Source organism: Patiria miniata, unplaced genomic scaffold (assembly GCF_015706575.1).
Source record: "Patiria miniata isolate m_02_andy unplaced genomic scaffold, ASM1570657v1 HiC_scaffold_5, whole genome shotgun sequence".
NCBI classification, from domain to species: Eukaryota; Metazoa; Echinodermata; class Asteroidea; order Valvatida; family Asterinidae; genus Patiria; species Patiria miniata.
Window position 1 is genome coordinate 2416738 of NW_024037072.1, and position 21780 is coordinate 2438517.

At 40.5% G+C, this 21780-nt stretch overlaps 1 protein-coding gene across 1 annotated transcript; it reads left to right on the forward strand.

Moving 5' to 3' along the window:
- The first annotated feature begins 1191 nt into the window (after positions 1 to 1191).
- On the forward strand, positions 1192 to 21780 carry LOC119740363 (amino acid transporter AVT1F-like). The gene is made up of 9 exons (XM_038215633.1): positions 1192 to 1419; positions 12721 to 12879; positions 15574 to 15673; positions 16028 to 16202; positions 17203 to 17391; positions 17703 to 17944; positions 19706 to 19924; positions 20688 to 20883; positions 21268 to 21780. Exons 2-9 carry the CDS (start codon positions 12769 to 12771, stop codon positions 21413 to 21415), a joined length of 1380 nt encoding a protein of 459 aa, XP_038071561.1. The 5' UTR covers positions 1192 to 1419; positions 12721 to 12768; the 3' UTR covers positions 21416 to 21780.

Genomic DNA, 21780 nt, shown 5'->3' on the forward strand with positions numbered 1-21780 from the left:
TCATCTCGTTTTAAAAAGTTTTTAATAAGCAATTAACAGTTAATAAAACCTATATATTATACTCGGAAATACTCGGGCGCTATCCGATTGTCGACCAAATTAATTCGGCAAACATGATGAATCTTAGGTCAGGTCAACCTCGTCCCCAGTGCTTACTTTATTCCCAACGTTTCCAATAATAAGCCCTGGATAGGAAACTTTGATATGAACTATGATACTGCATGTTGTCTCGATAAGATCGTAACAGTTAAATTAAATAAATCGTGTTTTCGTAACTCACGCCATGCTTGCGCTGCGACGAATTGACTCTGTTTTTACCCTAGACACCGCATACAAAAACAAACGCTAGTGTAACGCATATCCAGGCACCAGACTATTCCTCATTTGCATACGTGTTCAAAAATCTTGCACATGCAAATGATCCAATACCAGGGTGAGAGAGCAGGTAGTGATGGGCGCGTACTGTTCGACATCCTGGGGACGGTGGTTGAGGCCAGGTAGCCTCCGGCAATACATTGTATTACAATTTACGTCACGTGACTAAAACGGGAGGAATTCTTCCATTTTCCGAAAATGTCCGAAGTTTGCCGAGTTCATTTCGTCGACACTCAGATAGCGACCGAGTATTTCCGAGTGTTTAATTAACTGCTAATTGCTTATTAAAAACTTTTCAAAATGAGTTGATAATTAATATCCATTGCTTTCATTAAGAAAACTTGAAGTTCAAAGACGTTTTTGTACATCAAGTATACTCGGATCGTATGGGCGAACTTTTTGCTGCGTCATGTACAATTTTGAATTTGACGATCGTTACCGAGATGTTCCAAAACTCGGTCTTTATCGGCTCCGCCTGCTAACAGTGCTATTTGGGTGCCTAATTTTGAAGATTCCAGATCAACATTAGTCAATGTGATTTTACAGAAATCATGATATTACGAATAGCAAGTGATTTATTTACAAATTTGATCAGAACATTAAAAGCTATAAGTGATAAAGCGAAATCGGAAACGGAGCCGAGCTATGAAAAAAGGCCGTCAATGTCGTCATGTTTATTTTTAGCCACGGAGGCTACAATTTTAGCGCCGGGAATAATTGTCAGGTCTAGGGAACTAGACTACGCTGAGCCACTCAATATTTGTATAACAGCCATAGACTGAGTGCGCCCTCTTTTGTTGCTCAGTGGCGCGTTTATGATTTTTATCCTGTACAAGTACAACACGTTAAACGACACCCTCCACTGATACTGGTGAAGGCCGTTACCTGTTCTGTGTTTGTACATTGAGCTATAGCTCCATGGTTTATACGACGTAATTGTGTAGAGGCCTATGACAAGTAGCGGTAGTACCTCCATGATCACATGGATCTGCCGAGTGCGTAACGGAAGGTCTACCTCTGTTTAATAGCTCCATGCTGTACGAGGTGAGTTTAGTGGTGTTAAACAACAGGTGCCTATTCCTACTTCCATGATACATGTGCGTTCTTCGTTGTCTTGTGTAGTGGAACAAACGCAGACTGGTCTCTGGGACCTCGAGTGCAGAAAAGCATGCAAAACAAAATCAGGCCAACTTTACTCGCTCTTTAGTCTTTAGGCTATAGCTAACAAATTTCTCCATTTTTTTTTATGGGGTGAAGACTAGGTCCTTAGCATTTCACCAGAGAAGTTTGAGGTCTCGGTTCAATTTATTACAGGAGACTTTTCTTTAAATTTTTTGCACCCTGACATGCCTGAGAGTAGCCCCATAAATGTGGCCTATTTACTGGACTGCCTCCGTAAACATAGGCCACACATCCACATGTACAAAAATCTTGTCGACGGAGCCAAATTTTGATTTTCACATTTAGGCTTAGTTTGTAGGGTTTTTTTGCTTTAGAAGCATACTCACCCTCTTTATAGGCTAATCAGAAAGTGCTGCCTTTTTCAGATGTATATTTTTCGTGAAATTTCCAGATTCATTTTTACACATTTGCGTATCAAAATTTCAACATGAAATTTCACAAAAATTAGACATCTGAAAAAGGCAGCTCTTTTTGATTAGCCTATAAAGAGGGTGAGTATGCTTCTAAAGCAAAAAAACCCTACAAACTAAGCCTAAATGTGAAAATCAAAATTTGGCTCCGTCGACAAGATTTTTGTACATGTGGATGTGTGGCCTATGTTTACGGAGGCAGTCCAGTAAATAGGCCACATTTATGGGGCTAGCCTGAGAGCTGAGAGCGATGCCAATTTGTGATTTCAATTTGAAGCCTAATAGTAGACTAGTAGTATACATGTCCAACTTTTTTGAGAAAATTGACCCTTCCGTTGTCCAGTGGCAAAAAAAAATCCATACTGGGCCACCACTCATATTCCTTAATTAGTCCGAAAATTTGGGACTCTCAATACTGTGTATGAGAGTCCCAAAACTTAAGGTACTGAAAACATGCAAAACAAGAAAATAGACTGGCTCCTAAAACAACCAGTCCAACACAGCTTCAGTACTGCATCAATCAACCATGCCAAAAGAATCTAAGAAACATGCGGCATGAAGCTGGAACAAGACTCAATTTACTACACATTTCTCCATAGTCAAGCCACCAGACTATTGACACTGAGTGAAGAGGTCAGTCTTTTCAAATAGTTGGACCATGGTTGGACATGTACCAGTCTAGTATTTAGCCCTATTTTGAAATCACTTGACTTCCCTCTCATGTGCAAAATATTGAAGAAATGTCTCCTTTAAAAATTGAATTGAGTCTGCAAACCTGGTTGGTGAAATTACTGAGGACCTCCTTTTCTTTGCCCCAGTGGATTTTTGGAGAAATTTGCTGGCAAAAGTGTGAGTAAAGTGGGCCTGATTTAGTTTTGCACGTTTCAGAGCACTCCAGAGCCCTGTCTGTTTCTAGCTTACGATGACCAGAAAAGTACCAACAGTTGTAACTGTGATGAAGAAACACTGCTTAAGGAGTGCACAAATTCCTTGATAATACTTAATTAAATATGTTCTGTCGTGGCCCATACACTTTGTGCGGGAGCTCGGAGTGGTGGCCCAGTATGAAATGTTTCCCCCGAGGTTTCATACCCCTGACTGTAAAATTTAAACAAGGGGAATCCGAAGACCAATCCATCCATTAAGTAATATGTCAGGCAATGACAAAATACTAAACCGAAAAATAGGCCCCTGTAGGCTATACATGTATACCATCATTAACTTTTGGTTGTTTTATTTGTCAAATATTATACTTGCCACGACCATACCAACTATATTACCTTTAAAACTCACACATTACTTTCTGATATGTTGATATACCATACATTTGTGGATTGGTACTACGGCAACATTAGGAAAGATTCACATATCTGGCCATCACTAATTTTTCCATTCAGTGATTAGCCATCAGAAAGTGATAATAATGTCATAAAAAAAGTCAAAATTAGAAGGGAAAATATCGAAGTATTTACTGAGAAAAACACTTACAAATATTGTTTTCAGACCAGTCTCATAGGGTTTGTGCACAGGGTGACAGGTGATGTCCAGATATGGGAATCTTTCCCGTCATGGTTGCAGATACAACGAATAATATACATGTAGGTTTTCCCGGCCAAGTTAGCAGATTTGGCGGCCAAATTGGCGACCAATCACGAATCACCCATTTTCGCATGAATTTGAATGCACGTTGAGATCAACATTCAATTACCTGAAAACACCAATCAATTTCACATTAGAAGCATGCGATTTCACAATTATATCATGCAATTTCAAAAATAGGACATTCAAATTAAAATTGCACAAACGAGCATCCAAATTCGCCGGAGCTTCAAGCTGTGTAAGTTTGGTCATTCAAATTAAGCAAGCATATGTGAAAAGTAAGCACAGTAATTCGAAGTAGGTCCATGTCGTTCCGTTGTTTGTTAGAATAAGATGGAGTGTTTTTGTTACAATTTGGAAATATAATTATAAAAACCTGACTCCGACAAGACTCTGCCACTCTGATCGCCACGCAAACTGTTAATTTGAGGCATTAGAAATATCAATATTCCAGCTTATGGGCGTTACATTAGAATTTCAAATGTAGACCGTGGTCATTTGATCGAAGCTTTCGATGGCAATGCCCAAGACTATCTTGAACTTGCAGACAATCTTGGCATAAATCTACTGCTACAGGTCAATTGTAGCCGCGTAGGTCTGAGACGGGAAAACCTGCCAAGAAGAGGGGCCAGAAACACAAAAGTGGACCACGACATTAAGCAGGAATAATCAAAGGTGAAAGAAATTAAAACACTCGCATCGTATACCTTCTTTTACTTTCATTTCGAATGCAAAAAGTGCTAAATAGAATGCGCGGAAATGAGAATCTCATGCAAATACCCCTAAACCAAACGGACTGCTAAATTGAATGATCACTTAAACCGAATGACATAACTTCAATTTAGGATATGTTAAACATGAAAATGTCAGCCTGTTTTAAAACGAATTTGAACATCTGAAATCTAATACGAACCACAGGAATGACGACAGGGCGCTACTTCGCTTCAAATTGGCCACTATCATGATGAAATCGAATGCTATTTTTTTTGCGAAATTGGCCGGGAAAACCGATAGTTATTGCTTCGCTCATAATAGTGAGTGCCGGTCTTCTCAATTTACGTTTCGCTTGATTTCGTAACTGAAATGAGACACACTTCATTACATTTTCAATACCTCTGTTGTGCCTAGCTCCGTGAAGCAGTAGTCAATACTCGGTGTTCACGAAAGAATTAAAAGGTCCCGTCATAGAATGCACTTTGTTGAATATGAGTGGGTGTGCAAATACACTGGGCACACTAACCTAAGCCTACATGTAGGGACACTCTATTGGAGTGTATACATGTAGCAGACGTGGGACACTTTCAACAATAAGGATAATGTGTGAATGATGACGCTTTCAAAACTGGTACTATAAATTTGCAGACTTAAAAAGAAATATAGTATTAGCCTGCTATTCGTTGAAAAATACATGTAGTATAGGCCAACCATTATAATCAACATTGTACCTTCTACTCCGCTGTTTTGATTTCCAGCTTGTTTTCCTACATCCCACTCACAAACAGGAGAAACCATCGTCATGTTATAACAAACTACGCATCTTTTTTTTTTTTTTTTTTTTTTTTAAAGAACCTTGACTTAAACACGACAGAACATAAGTATATACATGAACAGTAATTTTGGTGGCCACAGTCTAGGACTGTGGTTATTCACTTTATGATGAGTCGTTGGTTGGTTTGAATGCTTTTCGGGTTAGGTTTCTTTCAGACGGTGTAACTTTAGAATGGCAATGCAATTATATACCCATAACTAACAACACTGAGCGTGGATGTATGCTCTGAGCCTGAAGTATAAAAACAGCCGTTTTAATAAGTTGGAGTAAATCTACATGTATATCTTTTATCGAAGAATGTTACCACTGTTTTATAGCGTAGGCCGCGCCTGCGTACGATGTTGTGCAACTGCAAAGATGGTCCTACTGCCTCTGCCATTGATAGTCTCCTGTTTAAAGGGAATATGCAACATTTGCAAAAATCGAAAAACAAAACTAGCATTTTTTTTTAAGAAATACCTTACAATGATGTTGGTAAATGACAGTCTAAAGACTAAAGCATCCTGTAAAATTGTGGCACCTGGTGTAAAGTCATTTTCAAGAAAAGTGGTATGTTTTGTATAAATTCCCAACGGTGGTCGGCCGACCACCGCGGTGCACCGTTGGAAAAACCTAAAAAAAATTCAACTACTGCTCAAAATTTACCATTCAAGTACCATCCAAATTCTGTTTGCTTTTGGTAACATGTTCATGAACAGGTGCAGGCCAGCTAGACTGATTCCTTTACCGTACAATTTTCCGGCATTTATAAATTGATCCATTTCATCTTTAGTGGAGTCAGGGAACCAGACTACTGGAGCTTTTTGTTTTTCTTGGTTTTTGCAGCATTTTCGAACACAAACCTTCAAACATGTCATTGTAACAATATTTGATCTATTAAACTAACTCCTCAAATAGTTTATTTCTGAAAATTGCATAAACCAATGATGTACATTCCCGGATCCCTCGGGGGCCGGGGGGGGGGGGGGAGGTGCAACCACACGTTCAGCTGCTGACTAATTGTATGATAATAGGAAAATTGGGCAAAAATAACAAATACATGTAGAATGCTAAAGTTACTTAATTTATTCTTAAAGTTGCCTCCGAATGCAGTATAGGAACATCGTATATTCCAAACATTTCCGGACCTTCATACCCCGAACCCCTTAGCAGGTGTGCCTTCGATACGCCTTCAATCAATCACCCGCCTACATACCCCCTCCTGAAAGCCGTAGTAGATCCGCCCCTGTTTAACGACCCATAATTTGTTTCGTGCTGTCGCACGACACTACGAAACTGCATGTATATAGCGGCAGACTGGGTTTTTCATAAACAAATCGCATTTCAAAACCATCCCTCCACCATTATAGATTCATTTTTTTCTCAATTATTCTTGTGTACATAATGCATCAGTTAAAATGAATTTGGTAATAATAAAAAGATTATGGCATAATTCTAATTCTAATAATTGTGGCCAGATTTGGGCGCTGTGATGATTTTTGTTTTGCATAGTGCGTTAAAGGGAAGATACAAGATTTGCAAACATCAAAAAACCGAAATGATCAAATTATCACGAAATACCGTACTGAATTGTTATGGACTGATAGTCTAAAGCATCCTTTAAAATCGTGGCTCCTGGTGTGCTGACATTTTCAAGGAAGAACTGTATTTTTCCACCGCTGGTCGGCCGACCAGCGTTGGAGAAAACTGGCTTTTTTCAAAAATTGTTCCTAATTGTTCATAATTAGTTATTCTGACTTTTCTTTGCAATTGATTACACCGTCCTGTGAAGGGGTACAACTTATTCTCTGACCTTACAATTCCCCAAAGTGTATTAATTGCTAGTTTCATCTTAAGTGGGTCTGGGAACCAGACTACAAGAACATGATTGGTTTTCTTGGTTTTTCCAGCATCTTCAAGCCCAAAACGTGAAACAAGTCAGTTTAACAATATTTGCTATAACATGCTTATCCTCCAAATCCATTTATTTCTGAAAATTGCAGCAAAAGCAAATGTTGTACATTCCCTTTAATTAAAAAAAAACAAGTGAGAGTGCACTATAACCACTGGCCGTGTTGCAAGAAGTTTTAACACGTAGTTTGAATTGATCCAAGGTACGACAGTTTAAATTTGGATATGGTTTGGGAGATCATTCCATAGTTTGGGAGCAGTGAATCGGAAGGCACGTTGGCCGTATGATTTGATGATAACTGGATGTGGAGTGAGAAGATGGAACTAATTTGGCAGAGAGTTCTTGGTGGATGGCATTTGTTGATTAACTCTTGGGAATAAACGAGGGCTAATCCATGTATGCATTTGTAAATCAGATACCAATAATTTGAAAGTTATCCGATATTTATCTGGTAACCGATGCAGCTGATTTAGAACTAATGAAATGGGTTCATGTAAGCGTGTTTTAGTGATAATGATAAGCCTAGCCGCAGAGTTTATGTTGTGAATTCAGCAATCTGTAGAGGAGGCTGTTACAGTTGTCGATGCGGCTTGTCCCAAATGCATGGATCAGCCTTTCTGTTGACTGATCCAACTAAAATTCTAGATTTTTCCCCCGATTTTATGCAAGCCAAGTTGTAACGAGTCACTGAATTTTGTGACTCGAGTTGAGTCGAGTCATTTTAAAGAAGTGACTCGAGTCAAGAAGTGACTCATTAGTTCAAGAAGGTCGAGTCGAGTCACAGTGTGTGGTCGAATCGAGTCGAGTCAAGTCAAGTATTTAGCTCGAGTCAATTCGAGTCACAAATATTTGAACACTATACAATAAATAAACACAAGAGAGAAAGTCATTTTTTGGCTTATTTAATTTTACATTCCGGCTACTACATGTGGTGACACCGCATTTGACTCTTAATGATTTGAAAACGGGGAGCCAGGTGATCGCCATTCAACTGATGGGGACACTGATCAAACCATGTATGTATTTGTATACATTATTCGCGAACATTCTTACGTGACGTGAACAAATACCAGCACTGCAAATATTTTTCGCAAGGTTTTGCTTGCATTTTTGGGAATCAAGTTTTATTAGCCTTCCTCGAGTCGAGTCAACATTCTGATGAGTGACTCGAGTCGAGTCGAGTCATTTGCTCGCAGTGACTCGAATCGAGTCAAGTCAATTGCCCTTAGAGACTCGAGTCGATTCGAGTCATCAAAAATTGTGACTCGAGTCAGACTCAAGTCGACTCATTGACTCGAGTCATTAAAACTTTGGCCAAAGGAAGAAGCACGACACATTATTGATGTGCTTTACCATAGTTAGATTTCATCAATGATTACACCAAGATTTCGTGCACTTTGAATTGGTTGAGGAGAAGAATTGTCGATGGTGGTGGGTGGAATTTTGTTTGTCTCTAACGGGAGGACATATGGAGCACTTCGGTCTTTTCCTCGTTCAGTTTCATACCGTTTACAGCAGACCACGCTTTAATTTTACTCATCAGGCTTCTTGATTTAGATCAGACTGATAATCGTATATAATTGGGTGACATGTGTAGTGCTGAATTTGACAGACAGTTGCACGCTCAACCGTTGGCCACAGGACAGTAATTCTTAAAGTTCTCAGAGTCCAAGTTCAAATTTTTCAGAAGTGTGTGCACATTTTAGGCTGTCAGGGTAGATTCCAGTGTTGGAGCAAAGGCTTTGACCCTCAAGGCCAAGGCCAAGGCCAAGGCTTTGACCCTCAAGGCCAAGGCCAAGGCCAAGGCTTCGACCCTCAAGCCTCGAGGCCAAGGCCAAGGCTTAACCCTCAAGGCCAAGGCCAAGGCCAAGGCCCTGTTTTATGAAATGACCAATGATATAGAACTAATTATAGTCACATGAGTGACACATCATCACGCAAGGGCGGATCCAGAACACAATTGGGGGGGGGGGCAAAGAAATGTTGGTCCCCCCCCCAAAAAAAAAGTGGGTCAAAAGATTACGGCTTGGGCTTCGGGGCCCGCTTAAGGGCCCCGAAAAAAAATTGGATTCGAGATGCTCTGTGGTGCGATTTGAGGCAATTTCTGACCATTTTAACCGATGTTTATTTAGGAAAAGATGGTGGTGTACTCATTGCCTGCCTTTATTACGACGTCACATAAAAAAAAAATGGTTTCGTTTTTTTTGGGGGGGGGGGGGCGTGGCCCCTTTTGACCCCCCTGGATCCGGCCTTATCATCACGAATTGCTCGTTACGAAGAACAACATTTCTTAATTGCAATCAACATGCTCGCATAGGCCTACACCGTTTTATGACTGCACTGTATCTATTAACGTATAAGTTCAGGTCTTCAATATGGTTTAACTAAACAAAATAATGATTTACTTCTATATTGACACACAATTCTCCCAAGTGTAACAAAAGGGGGATCCAAGAAACTGATTTGGGAAATTTTTATTTGCTGGCCCAACATGGTCAGAAATATCAGCATTATCTAAAACAGATACATGCAAATCTTTAGCACTTATCAGGGAGACATATACAACCAATCAAATCTATTCCATAGTTATATGCAATTAAAGTGATCATCTCATTAGCCCCACAAGTGTACGGAATATTGTTGCAGCAAATCTACTACAATGGTAACAACATGTGATGCTATAAAAGTGGAAGTGTGCCTAACACACAAATCTATATGGTGCTTCCCTCCTCCATCGTACATGTAATACGATTAAAATGGTAACAGCAAAATTTCGAACAGATTTATCTGGAAAATGCAAAACTCTATGGGCCTTGAAGAGCCTTGACTCAAAATTGCAAGGCCCTGAACCCTCAAGGCCAAGGCCAAGGCCAAGGCTTTTGCCCTCAAGCCTCGAGGCCAAGGCCAAGGCCCTAAAATCCAGCCTTAAGGCAGCCTTAAGGCCAAGGCCCAGCATCAAGGCACTACATCACTGGTAGATTCCATTTGAAAGTGATCTGTTGATAATGCAAGCGATGATTGTGCAAGTTCATTTAGCACATCGTTTCAGAAGGCCTGTATGGATAGTTTCAAGGCCGCAGCTGGATAAAAGTTATTTTGTCGTTCCCTCCCGCAATTATTGTCCGGTTTACAAGGGAACACAAAGTGTCGATTCTTATTAATGCTTTGTTCAGCAATGGATAGCTGTGTGAAAGCCTTACCTCCGGGCCCTTTTATTGTTAACCCTCTGCCTGGGTGCACAACTTTTGTTCCGTTCTTTACTATGCCCAGTACATTAACCCTAACTCCCTAAGGGGTGGAAAAGCATATTAAATTTGGAGGATTCAGGACTGTTGCAAATGTATGCAGAGTCACATGAATGCAGACACCATTGGTGGGTTGTAATATGTACATACACACAATCTTACCACTCTGATGGAGTTACACATGTACATGTATGTTAGTGTTGCAGCTATATACGCACCTATACTGAATTTTAAAAAAAACTATTAAAATGCTATCGATACGAGCCTACGGGATCTAACACCACGGATCCTACACACAAGGATTAACAACTCGGCCAACTCGTGGTTAGACGCGTGATAACGGCCTGTACTGGTGGCAAATACCATGAATACTTTTCAACAAAGACCCCTGCGCACGGCGGCTTTCAGATTTGCAAGGCTCTTCGCCCAATCTGGCCTCGAAGTCTGTCAAGCCAGCGAATTATATTTTTGAATATTCATGAGTCTACGTTTTTGGTCTTTATTATTGAATTTTGATAAGTGATAACTACATAACCATGGTAATGCCGAGCACAATAGCTTTAGCTTTAAGATGAACAGTGAAATGTCGCTTTTGTTTCATCGGTTCGGCATCCGGCATCCAATCTCTCTAAAACGTTTTAATAAAAGCCTAATTAAAAACGAAATTTGGGTAAACGGCGTTCTCCTTGAAATTTGACGTTTATTTCCCGGGTAAATACTTCATCTATGACGACAAAAACTGCACAATACCATCTGTTATATCCTGAAGTATTTATTTTTTAAATAATTTGGAACAATGATATCTTAAATAAGAAGTAGTTTTACTTACAATTTTATGAATATTTCCGTTTTAGATGTCGTGCAAAAACCCAACACAATGGCACATCTGGAAAATTCGCGATTACGCGGCAACGGGTATTAATGCCTGTTATCACACGTCTAACCAAGTAAGGCAAGTCCACTGAGTGCATTTTGTACTAGAGCTCAGAACAGTCGTTTATCCTGGTGCCTAGGATCCGTGCTAACACCAACCAAAAGGAAGTTTGGCGAGCAGCTTATTTGTGGAATACTTTGTCCACTCAGATGAAGACCGCTGACCTTGGAGTACAAATCAAAATATCTCAGTCACCACAGGAATTATTTTGTTTGGAAATTACATAAAATTGGAATATCATCTGAGAAGTATTGATTGGTAAGTTTCTGGCAGTCAATTTGATTATTCAGTTATGCATCCATTCTCTATAATTGTCAACGAATTGTCCCTTTTGTTCTATTTTTACGAGCCATTACTTAAATAACAAAGGAAAAGTTATAATAAAACTGTAAGTAAATGGGTTACGACTAGATATGAACATGAAAAAAATTGAAAGCGAAAACGTGAAATTCAGTAAAGATCGTTTTAAAGCCAATTTCAAAGTTCTTTGAATTTTCCGGTTTTTTCCATGGCCAGCACGAAGATACACTGTTATTGTCCATGTACAGATGTACTGTAAAAGATTCCTTCAATCTACGGCGAAGTCAGGAACCTTATTTTCAAAATACCCAAAAACTCAGTTGAACATTTATTTTACAAACGGTTACTTTTCCAATTAAACCCATTAAAGGAATTGTTCAAAACAAAACCTGTGGGATTCACAACTTATATTAAGTTGACCGTGCATTCTTTTAAAAATGTACATTTAACTGTACATTCTTAAAAAATAATCGACACTTTACTGAATAGAATGACGTCACAGGAGTAGTTTAACGGGAAGTGACTATAAATCTCTTATCTTGTTGTGCAGACAATGGCGCAAAATCATCGCATAGGGCCTACAGTGTCACAACTACGGACCTGGATGTGTGAAGTGTCATGGGTGCTTGTCTGAAGCTCACTTGCTATCCGCTCAATTTCTCCACGTAAAAAAGACAATTAAGGGCGGGTCGGGGGGGGGGAACGGTGGTCATGCCCCCACCAGAAAAACGAACCCAATTGTTTTTAAGTGACGTCGCAATTAAGGTTGGCACTGCGTACACCACCGTCTTTTCTTTTAAAAAGACGTGGAAATTGACTCAAATCGCACCACAGAGCATCTAGAATCCAATGTTTTTCGGGGCCTTTAAGCGGGCCCCGAACCCGGCCCTCGTCATAATTGTTTGGGCCTACTTTTTGAGGGACCAAATTCCCCCCCCCCCCAAAAAAAAAATTAAATAAATAAAAATAAATCGTGTTCTGGATTCGTCCCTTGAAAAGAGAGAAACTCTCTGTTAGTGACGTAAATTTGCACATGTTGTCAACTTAATGAACGAGTTCACGTGAGTTGCAGTTACAATAATTATCTGACCGTAGCAATGACTCTCAATTCTGAAAATTTGGCTATCGACATGAGTTTCGATGATTGCCAACGACGTTCTAGGCGCCTGAGATTTTGTTTGACTTTGCAAAATAAAATTGTAAACCAATGAAATAAATTTACCATATGTTTCAAGTTGGACCTACAGAATCGACAGCTGGTATCAGTGTAATCGATACCAACGATGAAACAGCGAAACACCGAGAAGATTGAACTACTGAGCGCAGAGCTGCCGCCTGATGCTGCCGGGAGACGCGCCGGGGACTCGGCTGCAGATGACGGCCAGCAACTACCAGTAAGTTTGGATTCGACAATTAATTGAACACGGTGCAAGGTGCAAGGTTAGAGTTAGATTAGTAATTAGCAATAGACAATTGATGATCTGAAGTATAAAGGTATCAAATACGATGTGGAAATTAACATAAGCTGGTAAGGCTTGCCAACGGTTTAGGCGATGAGTGAAATTGCATTTCGGCTGGACGAGCGTGGATGTTACCGATTTTAATTAGGCTACTCGAAAAGAAAAAATGCACGTACGCAGAATTGGGTCCTTTTCCGTGCACAGTATAATTGTATGTTTTTGTTATATGTTTCTCCATGCTTTTCGCATTATTTGAGTAAAATAAGGCAATTTTGAGATCCAAATATTTGTCAGCTTTAGAAATGTGTTAGTCTGTCATAGTCATTTTAAAAAAAATGAATTCCCGGCTATGGAAGAAAGGAAATCAAATACAGATTGGGAGAATGTTTCAAATCCTGTCCGACCTGTCCCTTGTATCGTCAGCACGTCGGTTGCTGATGAACGAAACAACCACCTTTTCTTCATGTAATTTTCTCAGATAATGCAGGAAAATCTCGATACTTTTAATCACACACATATGGATACCTCAAGTGAGATACACGTAGCGCAGAAGAGAGCAATATATAATACACTCGACTCCCGTTATAACGAGGTCCGATGGACTTTCGCAATACTGTCGTTATAGCCGGAACCTCGCTAAAACCGGAGCGCAGTTTTCCTCATTCGTTGTGCACAAGGTACGGTACATGTGCGCGCGTGTTTTAATCGTGCAACACACGTCCGAAGACATGAAAAGGATAGTCGTTTGTTGGTATGTACGTCTGTTATTAATGTACATTAAATATTTAACTGATGGTGATGAATAAATAAAATAAATAAAATACCTTTAAGGGAACATTGTTTAATATTTGAGGACCTGAATCCGGAGGAAAAGGCATCATCGCTGAGAAGAATCGCTGAGAAGAATCAGGTAAGTAGGTCACTCGCACAGATCGTGCCGAGCGACATTTTGCTTTCATTTTGCATTTGCTGGAATCGGGCCAGAGAGGGCGCCAATACATGTATTACTTCCAGGTTTTAATGATCTTTAGATGTGGAACTTTACTTTTTGTTGTTGACCTTTTGGAGTAGTTGGGTATTATTGTTTCTGAAGGGATTCTTTGAAATTTTTTCGGTTAACTATAGCGCACATTCGTGCCAAGTGACATTTTGCTTTCGTTTTGCATTTGCTGGAATCGGGCAAGAGAGGGCGCTAATATTACTTCCGGGTTTAAGTGTCTCCATGTGTAATTGAACTTTGACTTTTCGCAGCGATTGGTGATTATTGTTTCTCTGGAGGGATTCTTTTAAGTTAATAATAATAAATAAACAAAAGCAGTACTTTCGGAGTAACATTTGTACATGTGGTGGGGCATTTGAAGTTCTTGGAAACCTAGCTGTTTTCATTGGGATTGTTTTTTTCGGCGGGGCCGGAGGGGGTTCTTTATTTGTTTTAAGATTTTTATTTTTTTATTCCTCGGATGAACCTTTTTTGGGGGTGGGGACCACAGTATGTTTTAAACTTTATTTTTTCAAGACGGACTGAATTATCTCTTTTTGGAAGTTGTGTTGGCTCTGAAAAGAGCCGTTTATTTTATGATGCTGTGTTCTTGATGCGTTGTGGTAGACCTCATCTGTCATGTTGGCCCGAGTGCAAAGGAAGTGTTGCACTTGAGTCATCATGTTGATGCACTGCCGGATAGTTAGTTGTTCTTTCTGGACCTCCTCTGCTTCCGCCGCCGCCTCCTCCTCGTCGTCATCTGGACCATCGCCTGCTCTCTCTGCTGTTATCTCCGCCGCAATCTCCTCATCACTTGGCTCGTCGGTCACCTGAAGATCTGTATCGAAACCTGCTTTACGAAAGCAGTTGGCGATACAATCTTGCTTGACAAGCTGCAATGCCCGTAGTTTTGAAAAGATGTCGTTGTAAATGGGTTGAGAACAATGCTTTTCCTCGCATTGGGTCGGCCAAATCGTCGTAATAGCCGAAGTCTCGTTATGTCCGTGCACGTAATAACCAAACATTTCCCCATAGTAATGTACACAAATTGATCGGGACTGGGAGAATGTGCTCGTTACATCCGGGTTATCGTTATGACCGAGCTCGTTATAACGGGAGTCGACTTGTCGTACATGTATGATGAATGTCGGACTCGCGTGAACACAACATCTAAGTTTGTAGACAAGTGTGACATGGTCTAATGAAGTCGGATTTTCCTATCGATTTATTATTTAGTGAGAACAAGGTCCACCGTTAAGCTCTTATAATAATAATAATCGGCATTTAAGAACGCTCTTAGTAGCAAACTAAATCACAGCGCTTACAGTATTATTATTACCCCTGATCACTGGGCAATTAACCATTCCAAATACCATCTCAGCTCCCTGGGGAGTATACAGCTCGATGCTGCCTGTTAGGCGCACTCCTGGTTGGAGAGAAGCAATGAGTGACAAAGTGACTTGCCCAAGGGCACACGCACCATGACCCCGGCTGGACTCGAACCCACAATCTGCAGCTTTACCCACAGACCACGAATCCAGTGCCCTTAACCACGAGGCCACTCTTGTAAAGAAACAGAAGTGCTGTCAAAACAACTGGAAATTACGACATGTCTTGTCAGACCATTGTCTCCTATTTTGTTCTTCCAGGTTCATCGCAAGCTGGGGGTTCCAATAGTCGTGTTCATGATTATAGGCAAGGTGGTAGGTGGGGGACTAATCTGGTTCCCGAAAGCCTTAAGCGAGGCAGGTGAGGCGTCCAGTCAATCAATATTGTTTTGTCGCTATAATTGTGATTGAAGTGGGTTGGAGCCTCGCCCTCAATCTCTTGTAGAAGCGATCCGCGTCGGGATCTATGTGACACTTTAGCTCCAGGGGTATGGCGGATCCAAGCTTTTCAAATGGACGGATAAGTTGCTACAAATCTTAGCTATTTCATTTGTGAGTGACTGAAGTGTTGAAGTCAACACAATGAGACCAAAGGCCTTAGGCAGTACATGTATATGGAAATTAGCAGAAAAGAAACGCAGTCATTTTGTTCAGTTGTTTGTACATATATTATGCGGGAGCCAACGGCGTTTTTTTCCCCGTAACATCCGTGCAGGTTGGTTTGGTTTTATCGTCATGCTGATCGCAATGGCCACTTCGACATTCACGGGAGTGCTCCTGGCGCGATCCTGGCTTGTCCTCATGAACTGGTTTCCGGCCAAATATCGGGACGAGATTAACAGATTCCCGTACCCGTCCATTGGCTACGAGACCTTTGGGGATGTTGGAAGGTGAGCCGATTATGTGTTTAATTTCCTTGTGCTATTCGACCGATTTTTTTTTTGTGCGGTTGTTCATAACAGTTTAAAAGGAATGTACAACATTTGCTTTTGCTGCTATTTTCAGAAATAAATGGATTTGGAGGATTAATATAGCAAATATTGTTAAAATGAATTTTTTTCACGTTTGGGCTTGCAGATGCTGGAAAAAACCAAGAAAACCAATCATGTTCTTGCAGTCTAGTTCCCTGACCCCACTTAAGATGAAACGGAGCAATTAATAGACTTTGGGGAATTGTTAGGTGAGAGAATCAGTCTAGCAGACTTGTACCTCTTCACAGGTGTGTAATCAATTGCAAAGAAAATGCGGAATAACTAATTATGAAAAATTCGAAGCATTTTTTTAAAAACTAGCCAGTTTTCTCCAACGCTGGTCGGCCGACCAGCATTGGAAAAATACAATTTTTCTTGAAAATGTCAGCACACCAAGAGCCACGATTTTACAGGATGCTTAAGACTGTCATTCCCTAACAATCCAATAAGGTATTTCGCGATAATATGACCATTTCGTTTTGTGATGTTTGCAAATGTTGTATCTTCCCTTTAAACAAGACAAGGCATGCCTAGTAAAGCTCAACTTCAGTCAGGCACCCTGCCAGTGCTTTACGTTAGCGTGTGTTTTTGTATGCGGACCACAAGACTAACTATTGGAGACGAGATAGAAAAAAGTAAGCCCCGGGGACGAGGTTGAGTAAAGCTGGTCTCAGACTGCACAAATATTGAATCAATTGATTCAGAATGGCGAAAATGTTTTTTTTTTTCAGAATATGCTAACGTGATGGACATCCATTTTGACACATTTTTTTTGGGGGGGGATAAAGCCCCCCCCCCCTAGAACCGCCACTGGCACTGTGAGAGACTTATTCAATCAAGACTGTGTTATGATTTTTGACTGTAGCTGCAGACAACAATACCAATTTCGAACATTTCATTTTTGTAATTTTGTTCTCAGGCGGGTCACCGCCGTCTTGATAGGCCTGTATTCATTCGGCTTCAGCGTGGCTCTGTACCTGGTGGCCGCCGATAGCTTGTCGCTGTTCTTTCGCCTTCTGGACGTGCGAATCTCGCTGTGTGTCTGGATACCCGTCATTATTGCGGGGTCAGCGCCATTGCTGTGGTTCGGCACCCCAAAGGATATGGTGTAAGTTTTTGGGCTTTAAAGTGACATCATAAGAAATGAAAAGTCATCGGAAAAACTGAGTCATAAAAAAATTAAAAAGGCATAAAAAGCGATACACTAAAAACCAGTGAGGAACATGGCAGTGATCATATTGCACATTCCTGTGCTACAATAATATTGACCAGAATATGTATTTCGAAAAAAAAATAAAAAAAATATCAGCACTAGACTATTCTGTTAGGATAAAGAAAAGTCGCCATCATCATTTCTGTGTATGCATGCATCTTGGCCTTCCTGTAATTGCCTTCATTTGAATACTTTTCTTTCTTCAGTGCTGTTGGCATCGCCATGGGATCGACCACAGTACTGGGCACCCTAGCTCTCATAACCGGTTCCATTTTAGACATCGGGGAGTATCCCGACCCGGGCCCCGTCACACCCACCTTTGCCTCTGTGGCAGGGGCGATGGGGCTGGTCATGAGTGCCTTCGGGGGCCAATTTGTGATTCCTACGCTCCAGCACGACATGAAAAGTCCCGCCGATATGCAGTTGTCGGCCGCTTTGGGCTATCTCGGTGAGTCCGTCTCACTAATGGTTAAAATTGTTGATTCCTTGGTAAGAAATTTATGTTCAAGGGGTCCTGGTTGCTCATGCAAGCCTGTTGGTTTGCGCTAACCCTAGTTCGGGCTGCCGCGTCTTACTTTTGAAGTGTCGAATATAAATTAATACAAAATAAACCATCATGTGTATTTTCAACAATCCAATGACATGTTTGGAAACATTACAAATCGGTCTTTATTGTTGCGACGTTGACCTCCATAATTATGGTGATAACCCATGGTTGGAGACTTAATAAAAAATGATAATGAGGGCCCTTATTATCAACCTGTAAATTTGGCAGCAGCAGTTAAAATGCATGCCCTTGGAATTATGGCAGCCCATATCAAATGGCGCTCGTGTGAAAGAAAAACTCTATCAGGAGAAACCTTCGTATGTAAACCAATCCGGGCACAGAGTAACTTTATACTCACAGGCGCCCCCCCCCCCCCCCCGTAATGGCGGAAACATACGCCAGTTTTCATACAGAGCTGTTCCCTGGACTGTAACTCTGCACAGTAAAGCTGACACAAAGCTTGCACAATTTTCTTGTGATAGCAGCCATAACCACATTTCCTTTCCCTTCTTCAGAAAACATTTGTCCGAATTTATGTCTGCAATTTCAATCATGAACACGGTAAATTAAGTATAATGTCGAACATAAAATAGTCTGATTTAACATGGTTGCTCACTGTTACCTATTCTTTAAAAAGGTTTATCATATTTTCCGTACTTGTCTATGAACTGAATGGGCGCATTATATTTTTTCGATACAGTAAGCGGTTTTCATATATAAAATAAATCTCGGGAATAATTACAAAAGTACCAATCATTATTCATAGACAAAGCCCCTACCAGCATCTATACAAATGTATGCAATGCATAAAAAGTGCGTGCAATGTATTATTCAATCGAGCTGCATGTTAGTGCTGTGTAACTAGTAAACTTCACTATAGTCGGTATAGGCCCTAGTCGTGTAGTACCGACCAGTCGGGACAATATTGCCTTGCGGGTTTATAGTTGAAGTAGGCTACAATGTACCTCCGATTAATGGTGCATTTTGCACTAACGTCAGTACGTTGCTCGACTTGCATGTTTAGTGCATAAAATACGATTATAAACGAACAAAAGCAAACTATCTGTGTGTAAACTCATACACGTTGTCGTGACTCTCGGCATATATGCCGAGACCTTGCTTTCGTTTGTGAACAGCAAGCGCCATTTTGTATGGGTTGCAACAATGGCATAAATTTGAGCCGTGGTCGCAACAGATTTTGCCAGAAATTGCATATCAACACCCTCATTGTGTAGAAAGGCCTTCGACCTTCCAAATTATCTATGTTTGAAAACAGTAATTACTATCTTTAGTTTTGCAGTATTGGCCTTTTTAACCAAACCGTGTTTGGCAATGAAGTGCCAACCATGGGTATATTATAATATTTTGTGTAAAATGTGCCATGTGCTGTAACAACGTATATAGTGCACTGGCGGCAGAACGGGGGGTGGGGGCATTTTGTCATGTTATGTTTTAGACATTTATTGTTGTCACAAGCAAAGGAAAGCATAAAAAAAAGGAAAAGCAAACTAAAGAAGACAATTATCAAAACTAATGAGACGGCAACCTGCACAATTATACTGCCATTACCTTGCCTGCTGTTTAGCATCTGATTTTGATCTAAACTTGATCCAAAAAAAGGAAAAACTCTGACGGAAGTCTCACTTGAAATATTTACTCCAGGAATCGGCACCACGTACGTGGCCATCGGCTTGCCAACGTTTCTGATCTACGGGAATATTTACGAAATCCACGGGGCGGATAACGTCCTTGCTCTGCTAACCACCAAACCAATCCAGGTCATCATTATCATCATGCTGTCATCCCATTTGATTGCTGCCTGTGTCTTCATGAACAACCCTACGTTTCAGGACTTGGAGAACTATCTCAACATCCCATACGGTGAGGACATTTCTCGCTTTATTTTCGGGAAAAAGTGGGAGTTTCTCATCGCTGTTTAGGCCTACATGGAATCACATTGTGTCCACATGACTGGGATAATCGTTGCGAAAACCTCCCAGAGCGCCCTCTCTAGGTGGGACGGGTTTTGCTTTTAAAATGTCATAAGAAGGAATTTGCGTCGGGATGATGTAATTTCAAATTTAGTGGCAATTAAAAATACAGTTTATTCAAATTTATTCCAATTTAGTGGGAATGGGAATACAAAGGGTCTAACATTACGTAAGAACGATTGCTTGTTTGATGATGATGCTCTTTGCAAGGGCAATATTCCGAAGTTTGTAGCATGTGTGGTGATGGTAATTCAGGCCACATCCCAGATATTGTGTTTGCCTGGTCTTTATGCAAACATAATGTCTACGAAAGGTTTACATGATCTCAGTTGAAGTAGCTACAGAACATACATGTATAGTCGTTATGACGATTAGCTGTTATTCGGCCCTGCTTATCCCCTGTATGTAGCCTATAAACAAGATGAACGAATCGATATTTACAGGATTCGACATAGCATTCATGTTGTTGGATGCTGCCCTTACCCTACATAAAAATAACCGAGGTGCCCCCTTTCCCTCCAACAAAAAGAACTGTATTACATAACATCTGTATGAGTGTCCAACACTTTTTACATCTAAACTGATCCAGTTACGGAACGTAGGAAGATAAAAGCAACGTACGCACCTTTTACCGTTTGCCTTTATCCCTTCAGACATCAGTTGGAAGCGGATATTGCTTAGGTCTGCCTACTCGGCACTGATGCTATTTGTGGCTGCGTCCGTGCCGAGTTTTCCAGTTTACCTGTCGGTCGTTGGTGGCGCCTTGGCAGCAACCGTCAACGGCATTCTTCCCAGTGTTTTGTACCTTAAACTATGCAGCTTGGAGCCCCCGGATGGAGCCGAGCCCGAGTAAGTATTCGCGTGCCGAGCTAGTTCACTTCTGCAGCACTGCAAAATTAGCTCTCCTTAATTTAAAAAAAAACCATATGGATCATTTGCTTTTCACGCATTTTTTTCATTTCCAGTCTTAACACCACTCAAAATCAAAAGAAGAATGTTCAAAACTAACCTGTTGATATTTCAGCTCAGTGGATATTACACTTTTCAAGAAGACAGTCAAAAACAATGCACAATTTTCTGAGCACGATAAGAAATATGTCATGTTGGGGGGGGGGGGGTTCTTAAAATTCTCAGCTCATCGGAGTCAGTGTTTTTTTAGGAAGCTCCAGACACAGTACAAGTTTCACTATCCCCAAGTTAAAGTCGTGTTCTTTCTCCGTTGTTTTTACGCAGGGGTCCTTTGAGATGGCACCAGACCCTTGTTATTTGTATCGTCATTACGGTGTCTCTTTTTGCAGCGTTTACATCGTCCATCTCCGGTGTGTACAATATTCTACAGAACACCCACAATGTAACGTTACCATGCTACATCTCACACTGAATGTAACGCTCCTACGAAGGTCATTTAGTCACGGTATTAATATACAAAGTTGCCAAGGTACTAACAGATTATTTTTAAAATAAAACATCACCATTTCTTATATTTACACCCCTCTTCATAATTGTAGGAAACAGTAAACGAGAAATATAAAGTGAAGTCTTCCGATAAAACTGTCGCGCGTCTTTTGGGCGTATTATTGTTGCCTTTTTAACTTATTGTTTCGTTAATGTTATAAAATTTGAGTCTAACATAATGGCATTTGTTTAATTTGTTTTATTGTTCATTATTCGTAAGTCGCAGAATTTGACAATCATTGCATTGTTGCTCCAAAAAAGTACTGTAAAATTAAAATGGCAGAAGTTTCA

Excerpts from the sequence above, each read along its gene's own strand:
- LOC119740363 (XM_038215633.1), top strand. The coding sequence starts at position 12,769 with ATGAAACAGCGAAACACCGAGAAGATTGAACTACTGAGCGCAGAGCTG. Across the intron at positions 16,203-17,202 it reads ACCTTTGGGGATGTTGGAAG|GCGGGTCACCGCCGTCTTGA; the intron begins GTGAGCCGATTA and ends TTTTGTTCTCAG. Across the intron at positions 20,884-21,267 it reads CCGGATGGAGCCGAGCCCGA|GGGTCCTTTGAGATGGCACC; the intron begins GTAAGTATTCGC and ends GTTTTTACGCAG.